We start from the raw sequence: 17,869 nt of genomic DNA on the forward strand, positions 1-17,869 counted from the left end.
ATTGGGCAATAGCCCTGAACAATAAATCAAAGAAAACAAAAGAAAAGATTTACTGAAGTGAGACGAACAATTTTAAGTGCATGTATGGCGGTGGTCTTAAATTAGATTCTATTGGAGTGAAAACAATACAAAAATTTCCCGAAGAAAAGAGCGGCAAAGATTGTTAAACTAATTAACAAGTCAAATTTATGTTCGAGATTTCGTGCCGATATACTTCGTATGCGTACGTTTGCAGAGTGTTTATTTGCTAACGATACGTCTCGTAAACATTCTTGTGTCTCAGAAGCGTCTGCGAGCAAAGTTTCGATCGAAGTTTTGCGAATTCTCGTCGAAGAATTCCAAGTTTTGCTAGGCGTTGAAGTGGGCATTAGAAGGCTAATAGACAAAGGCATTCCTTGGCGAGTTTGATTTACGACTGAGCTATTCGCTTGAGTGAAAGTACGATCGTCATGTCGAAGAAAGAGGAGAAAGAAGTGAAAAAATCTGTGTCGATTTTCTCGCTTCTACGTTGTTGTGCTGGCGGAGAATCGAAGCCAAAGGTACAGAAAAAAGCTGTTGGGAGCACTGCGAACAACGATCAAAAGGACGCCCCGGTGGAAGAAGGAAAAGAAGCTATACAAGATGCTGGAAAGGGGGACAACAAAACAAGTGATATGGAATTAGAATACAAGCCATCGCCTCCGGAGCCGGTTGTGTCACCGAGCGATGATTACAAACCGAGCTATGAGGAAGCCAGCACAGCTTCCGCAGCGCCTTCCACTGTGGGAAGCGAAGAAGATCCTAATTTCAACGCACCCGCGAGCATCCAAGTTGTGCAAGAGAATGGCACGGCTTCGGGAACCACGCGGGACATCGGGACTGGCGGACGGCTCAATATGCAGTTCGTCTATGATTCTCAGACATCCAAGCTGACGCTAACTGTCCTGGGCGTCGAATTCCCGCCGTTTCAAAAGTGGAAGATGGATGATTTGGAAGTGAGCTGCATGCTTCTGCCAATTCACCAACAGAGCTTCCGTGCGCGACCCAAGAAATTCAAAGATCCGTTCACCATGATCCTGACCCCGAAGGAAAAAATTAAAATGATGTCTCTCCGATTTCGCTTGTACGATCATCGCGCCATGTCCAAGCATATGATTGGTCAGGGGGTTGTGAATCTTGGAGATGTGAAGCTTGGTCCACAAGCGGTCAAAATCGCACTGGATCTGAACATTCCGGAAACCTACGCAATTGATTCCCGCTACATCGCTGCAGTCACGGGCGACAGCGGGCAAACACCCGCAGAAGACAGCAAACCCGAAATCCTGCTTTCCCTAGAGTACCGCGCGCTGACGAGGAAGCTGATTGCTGAAGTTATCAAAACCCGCAATCTCGGTCTTCTGAGCAACTCAAAGGCACAAGACATCGCGGTTGAAATGAAACTTCTCGGAGACAACAACCAAGTTCTACGAGTGTGCCGAACCTCGCTGAAGAAACACGTCATCGATGCTGAATTCAACGAGATGTTTATGTTTCGCGTGACATTCGAGAAGCTAGCGACCATCGGGGTGATTTTCACACTGTACCGCATGACGGAGAGGCGAGGAAAGAGGGAGAATATCGGAGAGGTGTGCTTCGGCAAGCAGTCCAGCAGTCACCAGCAACAGAATCACTGGAATGAAGTCATGACAGGCTCTGAGAGAGTCATCACGCAATGGCACCCATTGTTTAAATGAGGTAAGTTTTGATGAGTTGTTCTATTTGATGGCCACAATAGAGGCCATACTGATAACCGGTATCTGGGAGCCCATGAGTTCGATTCCCGTCGGGGACTTAGATTTTTTTCTTTGTCCAATGCTCGTGTCATAATATTGTTGAACAATTCATCTTTATTATTTGCCACCGAGCTTAAAATTTACCATCTTTATTATTTACTTGTTCTATTTATTTGTTAAGCTGTTAACTTGCCCAGGACTAACATTTCATCGTGCATAACAAAAAGCACCCCCTTCTAGCTGTGTTACAGTTAACCTCAAGCATGTTTTATGGTGTTAACTAAATTCTTTTGCTATATCTTGCCAGTTTGAAATACTTTGTTTATTTCTTCAGCAACTTGCGAGTAATGAAATTGATGTTTAATGATATTATTATTGTACTAGCTAAAGTATTTAAGTATGCAGCATTAGGCGGTTTTATTTATTAGGAACTCCCTAAGTTTATGTTGCTTGTTATTTTATCGTGTTTGCGTGCCTCGCACCAAGGGGCCGAGTGGGGGGGGGGGGGGGGGGGGGGAAAAGGAGGGGGGGGGGGGGGGGGGGGGGGGGGGGGGGGGGTATTTTCTCTTATTTGCAACGGTTGAAAAGTTCTGCTTGTTTGGAGGTTTAGTTCAGTTCGCTCTTTGTCTTTTAGGCAGTACTAGAAATTAAATGAAGAAAATGAAACAGTGGAAATGCTATCGCCTGCAGCCTTTTGACAAGAAGAAAAAGTATACAGTGTAGCGAGCTTTGAAAGTTATTTCCTGCGGAATCGGGCATTTACCTTCTATTCCATTTCCTCTTAATGATTCCCTCGCATAAATTACATTTCACGATGGTAAATATTTTATCAGCCGGAAATAGTTTTTATGTAGCAGATGCGAAATTTAATCACAAACAAAGCTAAAATGGACACGATATTTCTAGGTCGATCTGTGCACAGTTTTTTTTTTCATTTTATTACATTTTTGCACAAAAGTTTACTTGGAGTAAGCGAAATTAAACTTGATATAAAACATCAGCTTAACTCTGTGCATTCTAATGTCTGTGGACATTTTAATTTTTCCTATTACAGTGTTTTATACACTGTCAAACAGAACGATGATGAGAATATAAAACTTATTCAATTAGGGGATATTTCCTTGCTTTTTAATCAAATTCTTACAAATGACACTGATGACACAAAGAATTTCGAGTCACGAATGCTTCTGCTTGCTCATGATTGGTTAAAATGTAAAACCAGCATGCTAGAGAATGATTACAGCAGGTTTGCACACGACTATTGTTTTAGCCAATCAAAGAGCCAGTAACAAGGCATGGAAAGCAACCACATATACTCTGACAGTCAAATGAAAAACCGCCCTGTAGTAGCTACTAATACCGAAGGACTTTCTGGCCTTGATAACAAGGTATAAACACAGATATTTGTATTACAACCTTATTTGTTTTTACTCGTCAAAAACTAATTATAACATTAAAAATGAACGTTATTTTATCTCCTCTTTAGCTTACAAACAGAATTTTCAGTTGACCCATGCCAAGCAAGAAACAAGAAAAGAAACAAGAAATTATGAGACATTCACAGTACGAGTTTACTCTTAGCATAAATTTACGTTCGAGCTTTCTTGTATATCTGTAATACATCGACTTTTATAGGTACTAGAACGAATGATCAAAATAATATTTTTCCCTCAGAGAACTTCTGATTGCATATTGGGGTATACATGAATAAATAACGAATACAACGCATAAATTACGTACGGGTCTTGGTAATTTGTTCAAACGGTTTGAAAAATTTAGGTTGGAAATCAAATGGATCATATTCAGTTGTTTGCCGGCGAAGCCGGACACGTTTTCTTGGTGGAGTAGATCGTCAGACACTTCTATACCATTCAAATGTTTCTTCCTCTATCTGTATTCTTAAAGAGCACGGCGCAAACATTTAATGCGATCCATTTTATTTCCTGGGAACATTTCTAGATTTTAAGGTAAATGGGAAGCCCTCTAAACGCCTTCCAAACGGCCTTGCCGGTGGTGAAATAGACACTATCGTTGAATTTTGAGAATAGTTTGAGCACACGGTCGAACCGTACAAATTGTAAGCGTCCAGTTTTTCAATATCGCTGTTTTATAGGGTTCTTCAGTAATAGTTCCGCTTCTAAAGACTGTTGATGAAAGAATACCCTGCAGAAAATACCCTCCATTGAAGACATCTTAAACACGAAAATCTCCTGCGCGCAAAAATATATAAATATAAGAGTTGGTGAAACTGGACTGTCATGAATTTCATGCTGGTACTTAACAAAATACAGTTGTTTGCATAAATCAATCAGAAAACAATAGTCGAAAGCTTTCTGAAAGTTATGACGCCAACTAGTCATGTTTCTTAGCCAACTTTGACGAAAAATACAAGTATTTGTTCCACATACGTATAATACAAGGGCTGATTTTCCGCTCGTGGGGTCCTCGGGCGTGTTCTATATTCAAAACTCAATGTATTTAACTTATAAATATAATGGAATGCAATGAAGGCTTGTTGGTTTAGTGAAGTGTAAATGTGCGAGGAAGTACAGTAGTTCTTATGCCTTTCTGATATGGATTCAGAAATCAGATTGAATCATTGGTGTTTTAATCTCTTTCCTCGGGTAGAAAAAGATGCATCTTATCGCATCTTATTTTGTTCTCGTCGGAGAGGAAGAACAGGTAAAACAAGTAAGGGGCAGCGTCACGGGGATTTCGCAGATTTTTGGTCTAAACTGTTCTGAAATTAGTGGTAGGCAACTTAACCTATGAAAAACATTATCTTTGAACATCTAAAGGAAGAAATAACCTTTATTTGCTGATAGAAATCAAGCTACGGCTATAAATATCTTTTTTTTTTGAAGAATTGCAATCCAATTCCATCCGAGTCATCCGCAAGCAAGGATGCTTGTTAACAGTTTCAGTGCTCTAATATAGCAATTTTTTAATAAAAGTGGACCATTATTTAAAGGTTTTGTACGAAACAAATATAAATTTTAGCTGTTCGATAGCTGTTCAGACATCTGGGAAAATCCGTGACAAAGCCCATTTCTGACCTGAAACTTTCAAAGCACAAAATGTGTTTTAAGTAGTTTTGTTATGATGCTGCAAGTAATGTATCAAGTTTAACTTCCTCATAAATGAGTACTGATAAAGTATTTTTATGGTCATCCAAGCATCAATAAGTAGTTAGTCAGGGGTCAAAAACTTCCTTCAAATAAGGAAACTGGTTTTTAAAGAAAATTCTGACCTAGTAATGCAATTTAGTAACTGTAACAATTTTTCTACTGTGATTGCCAATTTTTATATGCGTATATATATTATGTACTATTTCGATGTGCATTTCAATAAATTTACTTTTTTTTTAAAAACGAGACTTTTTTGACTCAGGCTAGAGGAGGTAGAAGTTTCCGGGAGGGGGAGCGCACCGTGGTAGTGGTAGAAGCACCTGGAATTCCATCTGCTGATCAGCTTACCGCTGACCGTACCTTTGACCGGGGACCTTTTTTTGACTGGGGCCATAGTGCCTTAAAATCCAAAAATTACTCGAAAATCTCAGAAACTGTATGAAGTCAAAAAAGAAGAACACTTTCTTTCTACGTATGTCTTTTATTCCCAAATCGGAAAAGAAATTTCACTGGGAAACAGAGGAAATTTCACTCCTTCACAATTTAAAATTGAATTCAAAGGTACTGTTCTTTTAATAACGTTCACCTCTATATCAGCAGAACTACTGCAGTGACATTTTCCAAATTAAAATTTGTACAATTTCATTATTTGATCTATTTAATCTTATATATTTTCCTTTATGGTTATACCATGTGTCAATGTGGGGATACCAAAACGTTGTTGATTTAATTAGGCGAAACAAAATCTATGCAAAAGTGAATTGTCCGCTACTGATAGCGTCTACCCCTGAAGTATCCCCAATTAGTTTGTCAAAGATTTTAATCTCTAAAAACTTACTGACACGATAATAAATATTTTACCTACTTACTTTACTTGTTTTTACTTACTTCCAGTGCTTCTCTGATGGGACAGTAAAGATAAAAAATTTCAATTCTCGAAACACGCAAGAAGATATGTGTTAAAGGAGCTACGCCACGAGATACATTGCGATACATTTCCAAAAGAAAAAAATCCATTTTCATCCTAGCCATCCGCAGCCAAAAATGCTTGTTAACTGTTTCATTGCTTTAACAAAAATGGACCATTATTTTTAGGTTTCCTACGACACAAATATAAATTATGGCTGTTCAATAAAAACGTTAAAATCGTGACAGAGCTCCTTAAACATAACAGTTGTGATTCTGGAAGACCACTGATCACCATGATTGAAAGAGTTATCACAAATTTGCTTCATAATCTAACAAGTTGAAACGATATGTTGATTTCGCACACAGTTTAAAACATTTTTTTTCTTGGGTCGTTTAAAGTTGTCTCCCCTTCAAAGAAAATCCTCAAAATTATAGTATACTACAGCTAAGCTGAAAAAAGTTAATACAATTAGTTCACTCCCTGCTAATAAACAATACTCTGAGAACAAAAATTATCATAAGATTAGAGAAAATCAAGGGAGACCAAATTTAAGTTCCAAAGTCGTATAGTTTATAAAATCGCGAGCGTTGTTTCGGGCGGTTTACCCTTTTTACATACGCTTAAATGACGCGCTTAACGACGCCATGCAGGAGCCGCTGAAACAAAGAGCACTACGGCTCAGGTGAAATGAGAAAACATATTTCATAAACGTTTACCTTGTAGGAAGTATTGTAATTTGCATGTTTTTTGTCATGTTGGTTTGTGAACGCAGCCCTGGTGGGTTAATTAATTTTGGAATTATTTACTTCTGCGCCAGATGGTCGCGTTCACGGTGCTGCATTTGAAATGAACGCGGCTGCCTTATAAGTAAAAAGCCGAAACAATCCCTTTTGTTGTAGAAACATATACAAACACACTGTCTTCGCAATGAAAGGCGAATGGACAAATCGCGAAAGAAAACTGACTAAGGATTTGAAAACCACAACGTCAAAAATTAGGAAAAGCAATTCTTATTTCAAGTTGTGACTTTTCAAGCTTTTATTTGCTAACTGTGATTATAAAAGGCTCAAGGATCGCCCGCAAAAAAATAAGCGAGGCTGTTTGAGCCGAAGTAAATGTTACATGATAAAAGCCATTTTATGGCCGGTCGCGCGCTCCGAAAAGAAACTGTTTCAATTTCCCCGTGGTAGGATTTTTGATTTATGAGTCAGCTTGGTTGAAATAAAATATATACACCCACCGAAAGTAAATTTTGTGTCATAAAAATTCGACGTGAAGAGTTTATGGGGAAAATATTTTATGTAAATATACAAATTTGGAGGCAGGTGCGTTGAAAAACAGTATATAATTAATTGATTTTCTCGAAGCTTGTTGGCTAGTATTTTGGGTCGTCGTAATTTGTTGCCTGCGATAAGACTTTTGATGCCTAGAATTCACACAGAGCGAACTGAGAATTTACCAAACAGCTTTTCCGAAACGACCCCGAAACAGATCTAAGGTACTATTTGGTCATTTTAGGTCAGGGCTGCATAATTTTGACTCCATCTAGATTTTGCATTTAAATAATTCAATTACGTTCGCGAAAGATCGTATGAGAAGAAAAAAATGAAATATTTTGTGTGGGTGAATGTAACAATTCCGAGAACCCAAGAGTAATTTCGGCATCTTAGTTGTGTTAGCAAAAACCCGATAATGAAAAACGCAGCGACAGACAAGATAATTTGAAGAATTTCGCCAAGGATTTCTTTCCTTAGCAAACGGTAAGTGTAATCAAGATATTTTTGAGCGGAAAAAGTTCTTAGATATACTTCAGGAGAGCATATCTTATTTCCGTAGCGAGCTAGCAAGCGCTAACAGTATTTTCGCTTTCGACGAATTGCAATTTTGTTAATTTTTTTCGAGTTCTTAATCGACCAATAGAATCTTGTTTATGTTGGCGAAAAGTGAAAAGAGCGCGTCCTAATTGATGTTCTTTCTAATATTTTCAGTAGTTTGAGAAAAAGTCTTCATTTTCAATATTCCCGAGACCAGATGGACGGCTAATGCACTACGAACAACTGTCTAGAATTTCCTCGCATCTCAAATGGATTTCACAGCGAAAATCGGTGGCTTTTTTCGAAGCATTATTAACCCAGAGGGAGAGGCTCAAAACACGGACAAATCATCAGAGGAAAATAGGTAGGAAATCTGAAATGTAGGGTATAAAATTATTTCTTTATTGTGAGCTTATTTTCATATTCAATAGCGTTCTTTATGTCGACTTGCGTAAGTGTCAGGGTGGGGTTTGGGAATTCCGCCGCAAAAAAAATTCTCTTCTCGGCTTGAGCTAAACATAAACTGAATGCACGCAGAAAATCGAGAATTAGATGGTTAGAAAATCTAAAATAAATAATTGAAATATGACTAAAAGTCGAGTGTTTGACATGTTTTGGTTTGAGCGCGCACGAGCAAGGAGCCCGAGTTCAAAACATGAATACAGCTGTTCCTAATAATTGTAAAGTCAAATGCTTAAGAATATTTTGGCTTTTCAGTCAATAGCCACCACTGGGAAAGATAAAGTTGACAATAGAAAGAAGTTAATACGCGTGAATAGAGCATTCTGAATTGAATGAAAAAAGAGAAACGGCAATTCGATTTACTCAAAAGCGAAAACTCATTTGAAATTCACGCGCGGAAAGAAAGGGCTTATCGAAATATTGCCAAGCGAACGAATGCAATACATGAAAAACATACATAATTGACTGGGCAAATGTTTTAATTTTGTAGGTACATGAAAGCATCTTAAATGAGTCGCGAGCCAATGAGGGTAGCGAGACGGTGCAAGCAAATAAACAGAACTAAGGCATTAAGAGTTTAGCAGACAAAGATGTAGCAACAAATGTATTTGTGCCGAGATATCTACCTGGGGACTGTTTTGTTAATGTCGCGTAATTGAGGCTTCTGATATGAATGTAGCCCCTGTTAAATTTTTTATACGGCCTTTGCCATTGTTTCGCTGTTGTCTGCATTTCAGGCAAGCTTCTAGCGAAGCAAGACCGGTAGAAGATGAAGGAGATTATGACGAAAGGGACGCGGAGTATTTAGATGATGATGAAGAGGAGAATACCACAGCGTTCTTCACACGAAATAGTTCCCTACCACTACCTTCTAAATCAAAGCAAGAGTCAAGCGCCGGCGCCTTGGCTTTACAAGTCCCTAACGCAGGAATCAGGCGTAGAAACACCCTTGCGACTTCACCAAGTTACGGCCTAAGCGCTTTAACTAATGGAAGATCTGCGTCGGGCGTTGTTGCCCGCACCAAGCAGAACTTAGAAACCAGCAGTATTGTATCGGACGACGAGACGGTACGCGTTAGCGCAGCCCGGAGAGAGTTTGGAAGCCTTCCGGCGCGGAGTCGGAGTGAAACTCCGCGAACATTTGGCGGGTCAAAGAGGGTCTCGAGCTCTAGTACTGTGTCTGACTGGACAATGGATTCAAACGTACGTGGGGTTGGCCGGCTCCATATCGTTCTAGACTTCACCATGCACACGGCCAAGTTATCTGTAACTGTTACCAAAATAGAATTTCCACCGTATCATCAAAGAGATACGTCTTTGTTAGAAGTAAGCGTCATGCTGTTACCGGGAAAACGGCAGAGTTTTCGAACAAAACCCAGGGATTTTAACGAGCCCATGGCGATGTATTTGTTTCCGAAAGACAAAATCAAGGACATGTCGCTAAGATTTCGCTTGTACGAGCAAGGCGCTATGGGTTCCAAGCACTTATTAGGCGAAGGAACGCTTCGGCTTCGCTCGGTGGATTTAGATTCCGAAATGATACCTGCTTCGGTCGATTTGCAGCCTCCCGGATCATATGTCCCCGAAGCAGCTTCAGGAGCGATTATGTACGAAGGGGAACTAGCTATCTCCGAAGAGGACAGGCCCGAGATTTTAATCTCTTTGGAATACCGCCCTCTTACGGGAAAACTTCTTTTGGAAGTTATCAAGACAAGGAACTTAGGAATGTTAACTGACTCAAAAGCGCGCGAGACATATGTCGCCGTTCGAGTTGTTAAAAGCACTGGCGAGCTTATTAGCAAAAGTAAAACTACTCCTAGACGACACATGATAGATCCCGAATACAATGAGATGTTCTTGTTTCACGTGCCGGAACATGAATTGAACGCTGTCACTGTTTTGCTTACTGTGACAAGCATAACAGCGCGCACGCTGGCCTTAAAGAAACATCGAGTTGGTCGAGTTTCTCTCGGACAGAATTACAGTAGCGAAGAAGAGTTACGGCATTGGTATGAGATGACACGACGGAAAGAGAAGTCGATTGTGGCCTGGCACAGAATTAACCAGATGTAGAAGACAATAGACCAAATCAAAACTAGCAAGAACATTTTATCTAAAAAGGTTTTACAAGAAATAGATTTCCAAAACAGGGCAAAACATTATAAAAACAATCCCAGCGTGGTTCGCATTGTAATCTATTAGATTCTTTGTTATATTTTCCAAAGTGTTGTTGATTCGAATTCATTGTGAGCAGAATAGCTTAAGCAATGCTAGTATCCTTAGCAAAATAACGCAAGAAAAAGAAACAATTTTATACAATTATTTTTTAACCCAAAAGGGCGTATTCCTCAAACAGGGTGCTAATAAGTTTGTTCATACTTGTAATTAAGTGTGTATATTTAGGAATGACAAATTAAACCAAACCACGCGTAAATTTGACTTTGCTTTTATACATAGCTAATGGTTATGATTCTAGAATGATTTCTGCTTGCTTGATGGAAAATTCCTTGTGTTAATCGAGGTAAAAGATTTCATGGTTCGAGTTTCGCGTTTTAATACCGCACCCCAAATGACCAGCGCAACCACGCCTTTGATAGAGGTTTCCAGTGAAGTATCTGTGATGAACGTAAGCACATTTACCTTCAATTTCTTCATAAACGAAATAAACGCAAGTATTTTATAATCTTCGAAAAATTAAAGATAAATGCAACTATTTAGCGATGCAGAAACTATTCCACCGGTAAGCACTGATTATAAAAAAATGGTTGAAGTGTTTTCTAGTTTGCTATCTTAAAGCACCGTTAGTACCAGAACTCATTTTTTTTTCGTATTATCATTTTAAATTTAAAGAGGAAACCGTTTAACTTCTAACAGAGCGGAACTTGATCTGTAGTATACAAATTAAAACCGGAAAAATGTGTGTTCTTCGATCGACCTAGACTAATCGACAAAGTTCAGTAGAAGAAAAGAGTCTTAACTCCTTGTAGCTCTTAACCTGCGATCAGGCGTTCTTTTTTCTTTTTACGAAAGAGAGAGTAGTAGGGAGGGAGGGTATGATTTCAGGTTATGTAGCTCTAAGCTTCGTGACAGAAGCATATCACTTAAGTGATATGCTTCTCTTCGTGAAAATACTCCTTACTAATTTCCACACTTCTCTTGTAGCTGTTAGTCGATAATCCTTAGTTGATCATTGTCTGAATTCTCGTTAAAATGCCTGCTTGATATATATTGAAATTGTCAGGAGAAATTAGACATTGAGAATTTTTTATTGACCAGTTTTATCTCTCGACCAAGTGGATAAAACTTGTGGAGTGTGTGAAATGGTCTGACACACCTGCTCATGTTTAGCCTTATACGAGTGTTGTGTTAATAATCCACTGTGACATGAATCATCTTTGTTGTATACACAGTTACTTAGAAGATATTTCATGGTATGCTACTCAAAAACATTGCATTACCATGTTGGAAATGTAGCTTTTTATCAGTATATGCTATCCACACTGTTCTCAACTTGTTTGTGAAGTGATCACACCAAATTTCAACTCCGACTTCATGCAGAGAAGTTTGGCCATGTAGTGGTTGCAAAAGAGCTTGACTCCAAATCCACAAAAGATAGTGCTTTTGAAATGTTTAGAACTTATAGTGATAGAAGTATTTTCAATCTAGTGGTGTATTTTAAACAAATCGACCACATTGTCCATGGTGTACACCCTTATAGACCAAAAAATGACGTCATAAAATGTTCAAAACTCAAGTGGAACCACGAGCCGTTAGGCGAGTGGTTTCACTGCAAAGTTTTGGACATTTTATGGCGTCATTTCTGTAATTTACCGTTAACTCGGACAGGCTCAAGAATAAGATGCAAAGCTAGTTTTCCTTCGCACTTTCATTTTTAACTCATAAGTAAGTCGCGTGATATTTGAACTAAACTGAGCAAAAAAACTTTTGCATTGCGGCTTTCAAGGGATTTTGATCTGACATTTACATTCTTATCATCTAATATTTAAGCAAAATTTCGGGAAATTTAAAACCACTCGTAGAACAACAATGACGGGTTGATTTTATAAAGCAGTACTCGAAAAATGACAGAAACTAATTATAGCTAGAGTTAGAACGCAAAGCTGGCTAAAGATTTTACAAGCCGATGGAAATCAGTGTATCCTCATAGGGGCATAGCTGGCTTGCTTTTCAATTCATCAAGCTCAATTTTATAAAATACGTCGAGGAAACATGATTCAACGTATTTATTACAAGTTTGAGAACTATCTGGCGACATTGCCTCTGAGCTTTGTTGTTAAAATCCTCTTTTCGACAAGTCAGTTGGATTTTAAGAAATATTTTTGTGTGCCAAAGAAAATAATACAATGATAAATCCATGTTGTTTTAGTTTCTTGAATGTTGGCAGAATCTAAAGGTTTTTTTTTATTTTTCAACGAAGAAATTTAAACTCCCATTAATTTTAATTCGGTGCTCTTTCTAATTAATATTCTTGATCTTAGTTTCCAATTTACCTCCTTGTTAACGATTAGAATTGGAAAATGTCTGCCAGCAGTACATTTTAGACATAACATCGCGACTGAATCAATCTTTGATTTTATCAATGATTCAGCGAAAAACTCAAAACAATTGATTTAAGTGCATTGAAACAAAACAACGTTCATGGCTGGATCGATTTTGTCACTTTTCAATGATAAAAAAGGAAAATTTTTGATAACGATGCAATTTTTGGCTTTCGTTAAATGAATAATCTTGCCAACCTTCACCGAGTGTAGTTCATCTCAAACGAAGTAAATTTTATTGATTGTTATCAATCGATCGCACGAAGCAAAATAAAGCGTTTAATATGCATTTTGTTCGTGCAAGAAGTTTACTTGGTAACGATAAACAAGAACACAATCTTGGCTGAAATATAAACAATATCAGGTTTTACAGTTACTAATCGTTCCTGTTACACGTGCTAAACAGAAGAAACTAAAAATTCGTTCAATAAAGACTACCGGTATGTCGAACCACAGTCCATTTATTTTATGAATACATCAGTTTTCGGATTTTTTCAGAAACTGGGTTCTTTACGGCTTTATTCATTTTCTCTCTTAACATCAAAACATGAAGATACAGGGGACCTTCCTAAAAAGTTCATCCATCTCAGTGCGTGGCCTTGAATAAGGGTTTTGTTCAGATGAAATCAGAAAGAAGGAAAAATAAAACTAAAACGATTTTAGTTAAGAAAAAAGTGATTAGTTAAAAAAGGGATAAATGTGCCTTGTTTATTCAAACATATTCATGTTTATAGCTTTGAAGACTAAACTATCTTCCTCGAACTGCCCAAGGCAAGATCACTGGGACCCCAAGACTAGTTCAAGACGTCGATTCCCGCTGTTTTTTGATGTTTTTTAATTTCCTTTCGCTCCGTGTTTTTTCCTTGAGTCTCGCTCGAGGATGTCTGGTAAAAATTAATATAAAAGACCGTCTTGTCATAATCCTGGTCCGCCTTCTTTTTATTTGGATTAAAATTGAATGGATACGGCTGAGAAAATTGTTGCTCGGCTTGAATCTTGTCGGCTTGATTTTGGGTGATTATTGCAACATGCACGCCAAAACGATTTTGCACGCCACCGCATAGCTCTTTTGCATTTTTCATGTCTTTAGCTTGTAACAATTAATTTTGATTTTAAGCAACCGTCGCTTGTTAGACAACATTGATTGAAGATTGTGGGAGGAATGATAAAATGTTGGCAGGCCGTTAGCTCAATTTTATTGCCAAAAGCCAATCGCAGTATCCTTATATTTATTTGTGGTTTGCAGCTGGTTCTAAAAACCAGACATGGGTGTATTTTAGACATAACAATTCTCCAAATTAACATTTACACTCTTTTAACGACTACGATTTTGTATGAAAAACTGTGTGGGTCTGATTTGAAGAAATTAAAACGAACGTCCCCTTCCCGTGGTTGCATTGTATTTTAACTATAGCTTGTGCGTAAGCGCTTAAAAAAGTGAAAAAAAATCACTTACAATCTGACTTAAACTTTTATATTCTGAAAAAATAGAGATAATAAATAATTGCATGGTTTAAAGTTAAAAAAAATTCCATTCAGTGGCTTACTGGGAGAGGATTAATACTAAAATCCTGGGTGTTTGTGGCAGCTCAATCTAATCTATGCTCCGTAAGTCGGGAAAATACTAACATTGCTATATGATTTCTGTCAGTCAGAATTAAGTACACCACATTGATAAAGAAAGGGGGGGGGGGGGGGGAGTTCGGAGGGGAATAAACGGGAGCACTGCTAAACTAACCATAAAAGGAATATAGATTATACTCGCATGGTTTGTGCCCTTTGAATTAAATAAGCGCTACCATTGTCAAAATAAATGTGAAAAGGTTTCAGAAGGTTTAGCAAGTTTGAAAATACGAACCATCCATCACTTTTTATACGTCACTGTGTTTCAACACGTTAGTTGAAAACTGAGAAAACATTCGCCAAGTTTTGCAGCAACTTCGTTAAAAATGAAAAGAACTGAGACTTTAGAATAGTTCTTTTAAAAATTTAATTTTACAGAAAAATGGACGTTAAACGTAAGCTCCATGTTAGATTCTATTTCTGTCTAGTCGCATATCAAATAGGTGTCGTTGAACACTTTTTTTGGACTATGGTTATTACTAAAAGACATTGTATCTCAATTAACATGCATCTCCAAGAAGCAACCATCTTTGCTTAATGACGTTAAAAAATCAGGTAAGGTTGAAGTGTATAAACTGAACGACAACCGATAGACTCGCTCATGCAAAGGAAATTACGAATACCAATTTTTTTTTGGCATAAATTGTTTCTGCTTCATGCACTGTCTTCTAATTTGTCTGTGGAAGTTCTGGAACTGATAGACGCTTTTAAGACCATTTTAAAGTTTTGGTTTGCTTGAAAAACTCGAATTTTAATTACGATTTTTCCCATCAGGACAAGCAAGACAGGTGCATAATGAAATCAGCATGAAATCGATTATAGAAGTTTGTAGACGCTAGGTTTAGGGGAACCTATTTTAAAATTTCGGCCTGGGGGACGATTCGTGATCAAAGTGCGTCTGGGCTTTCAAAACGCTTTGAAAAACACAGCAAGAACGTTGAAATACACTAAATTATTGTCTGTCTATATTTGAATTAAGTGAGACTATTTTGTCTGGAACTGAATCCTGGGAAACAAAGTACAAATTAAAATTTAATGATTCGTATTTAACTGATTTTCGTCACGCCCAACAGGATACTAACTTTGCCAAAGCCCGTCACATGAAGCCTTGCGAAGGTTCAAACTTTCAATCTGTTTCTTTCTTTGAGAAAGTCCCTGCTGGATAGAGAAACTGTGGTGTGTACAGACAAAGGGAAAGGAATTCTATGGGTGTTTGGTTGTGTATGGGGGAGGGGTGGGTGGGAATTCTTTTCCCCTCAACAAAATGAAAAAAACTGCTGTACAAGGTTGACGTGGGCCCTGGTGATACACTGGAAGTAAAAGAGTTAGGAAAACAAGAAAATTAACACTAAGGGAATTCGTAGAAAACATAGGTATTTTATGATCATACACTTGACTTAAAGTTGTTTCGATTTCCTTGTGAAAGTTAAGACAAGAAAATAATTGAAATTAGTTAATAAAACGCAGATCAGCAAATATAAGAAGGCTGCATTTCAGCTCTTTGTGCTCCTTGCCTCTGGACAAGAGTAGTCTTAACTTGATGAAACGTCCATTTCTCACAACTACGTATCAATCAATTTCTCCTAGGCGAAGAGTTTAAAGTTTATAATAATACTCAGGTTTGTGCATTTGCTCATCTCTAGACTTCATCTCCAGTAGTCAAAGACAGGGGCGTAACAACCCGTACGCACGTGCGTACCTGAAAAACATTTGGGTTTACTGAACAAGTACCATGTGCATAAACAAAAGGAACGCGACATTGACCAAGGTCTTTTAGAGATTGCTAGGATGAAGGATTTAAGATTATAAGATTGTAAGGAATGTGCACAAAATCTAACACTCCAAAGTTAAAATGTCCTGTATGTCTTTTCAGACGTTATATGTTCTTATTAAGCATCCTTTTAAAATTGTTAAAAGTGGACATTCTTGAACAAGAACATTGAGAAGCTTGAGAAGCTTAAAATCGGGCGCTTTGCCTTGAAAGGCAGGGTTCAGTACAGCAGAAGTAGACGACTAGACAATGTAAAGTTTTAAGACTTAGCAAAGTGCAGTGTATTGGTAATACTGTAAGGTGCGGTTTCACCTGAAGGTCGTGTGCTTTTCGGTATTTTCCAGGCATTGCACTTTGATGGGACAGTACTACAACCGTTTACCGGGGAACTACTATTGTCAAGAAAATGATCACAACTTGTTGATGAATGATTGAACATTTGTTTCATACCATTACTGTTATAGCAATTGATGAAGGCTTTTAGTCCTGAACCAAAGTATAAGGACTGGGAAATACTGAAACCCATTATCAGCCACCTTAAACGGAAATATCTTGTTGGTGTTTCAAGGAATCCAAGGAAACTTCACTCATCCCATGTATCTATGTATTGCGGTATTTTGTATTTTTTTGAGTGATTTTTGGGGATGTTTGGCAGGTGATAGTTTTTTTAAAAGAATTAGTAAAATTTAGACAACTAAGAAATATTGAAAATTTAAACTGAATTTAACATTGGAATTTGAAGTTAGAAATTGGCAGACGGACACCAAACAGCCCCGTGACATCCTGGAGTGTTTTTGCATGGGGGTCAACTGTGTGATGATGTTTCCATTTTTTTCTTCAATCCCCACTGATAAAGAACTGTTGTTGGTGTTATGTTGGTGTTATCACATGTCAAGCCTTTAACAAGGTATGAAAGAACACAAGGATTTAAATTATTCTGGTGCTCAATTTTTGCGTAACTAAAATTAATGTTACTCAAATTCCTGATGGATTCTGTCTTAAACTGTTACGAACTTAGTATTTCCAAATTATTGCATGTCAATGTAAGGCAAGACAAGACATGCCTTGGTTCTTATGTAATTCTCTTAAAAACACATAAGATATTGACTATAATTTTGTCTGTGCTATGGCAATTCACAGTGGGGTGGTCTTGATGTGTCTTTAACTTGTAGACTGGACTGGACTAGTAAAACGCGGACTAGTAAAACGCGGACTTGTAAAACGTCTCTAGACACTTCGAATTCCTTGGCCACAATCATCTTACGGCTCTCTTCAATACATAATGTCTCAAAAAAACAGTAACCTCAGAAAGAAGTCAGAAGCAAATAAGGTCGAAAGACCGAATTTGAACATATAACGGCAAATGTTCTAATGTCACGAACGTAGGAGTCATGTAGGCCCGTCACCTTTATTTACCACATACTGCCCCCAAATTAAAACAGTACCCTCAGAAAGAAGTCAGAAGCAAATAAGGTCGAAAGACCGAATTTAAACATTTAACGGCAAATATTCTAATGTCACGAACGTAGGAGTCGTGTAGGCCCGTCACCTTTATTTACGATTGACTGTTGATTTCTGGACGGGCCCCGTTCTACCTCGTGCGAGCAATACAAACGACTGCACTCAACAGACGTCAAGTAGTGGAAAGAAAGAAACATATGCACACAACTCATAGCATCAATCCCGTTGTTTTAGTAGGGGTTTGCAGAACGAACATGTGCTATACTGCAAAAACATCTCCACGCTAAAACAGATCATAGAGTGCTCAAAAAAGCTAGAAATATGCCGTCGAAGAAACACACAAGAGCTTCAAACACAAATTGTTTCGCTCGCTAAACCGTTTAGTTTTAT

At 38.0% G+C, this 17,869-nt stretch overlaps 2 protein-coding genes across 4 annotated transcripts; both read left to right on the plus strand.

Moving 5' to 3' along the window:
• Positions 1-189: 189 nt before the first annotated feature.
• LOC144658743 (synaptotagmin-14-like) lies at positions 190-5,122 on the plus strand. Its single transcript, XM_078519210.1, has 2 exons — positions 190-1,713; positions 3,238-5,122. Exon 1 carries the CDS (start codon positions 450-452, stop codon positions 1,710-1,712), a length of 1,263 nt encoding a protein of 420 aa, XP_078375336.1. The 5' UTR covers positions 190-449; the 3' UTR covers position 1,713; positions 3,238-5,122.
• Positions 5,123-6,100: 978 nt separating this feature from the next.
• On the plus strand, positions 6,101-10,499 carry LOC144658742 (synaptotagmin-14-like). Of its 3 annotated transcripts, none has more exons than XM_078519207.1 (3): positions 6,101-7,549; positions 7,778-7,967; positions 8,803-10,499. In XM_078519207.1, exons 2-3 carry the CDS (start codon positions 7,873-7,875, stop codon positions 10,136-10,138), a joined length of 1,431 nt encoding a protein of 476 aa, XP_078375333.1. In that variant the 5' UTR covers positions 6,101-7,549; positions 7,778-7,872; the 3' UTR covers positions 10,139-10,499. The 3 variants fall into 3 exon arrangements, with proteins under 3 accessions (XP_078375333.1, XP_078375334.1, XP_078375335.1); XM_078519208.1 differs by having other exon boundaries at positions 7,781-7,967; XM_078519209.1 differs by having other exon boundaries at positions 6,101-7,287.
• The last annotated feature ends 7,370 nt before the right edge of the window (positions 10,500-17,869 follow it).

This window comes from Oculina patagonica, chromosome 6 (genome assembly GCF_052425735.1).
Source record: "Oculina patagonica isolate OP01 chromosome 6, crgOcupat, whole genome shotgun sequence".
Taxonomy (NCBI): domain Eukaryota; kingdom Metazoa; phylum Cnidaria; class Anthozoa; order Scleractinia; family Oculinidae; genus Oculina; species Oculina patagonica.

Excerpts from the sequence above, each read along its gene's own strand:
- LOC144658743 (XM_078519210.1), top strand. The coding sequence starts at position 450 with ATGTCGAAGAAAGAGGAGAAAGAAGTGAAAAAATCTGTGTCGATTTTC.
- LOC144658742 (XM_078519207.1), top strand. The coding sequence starts at position 7,873 with ATGGATTTCACAGCGAAAATCGGTGGCTTTTTTCGAAGCATTATTAAC. Across the intron at positions 7,968-8,802 it reads AAATCATCAGAGGAAAATAG|GCAAGCTTCTAGCGAAGCAA; the intron begins GTAGGAAATCTG and ends TCTGCATTTCAG.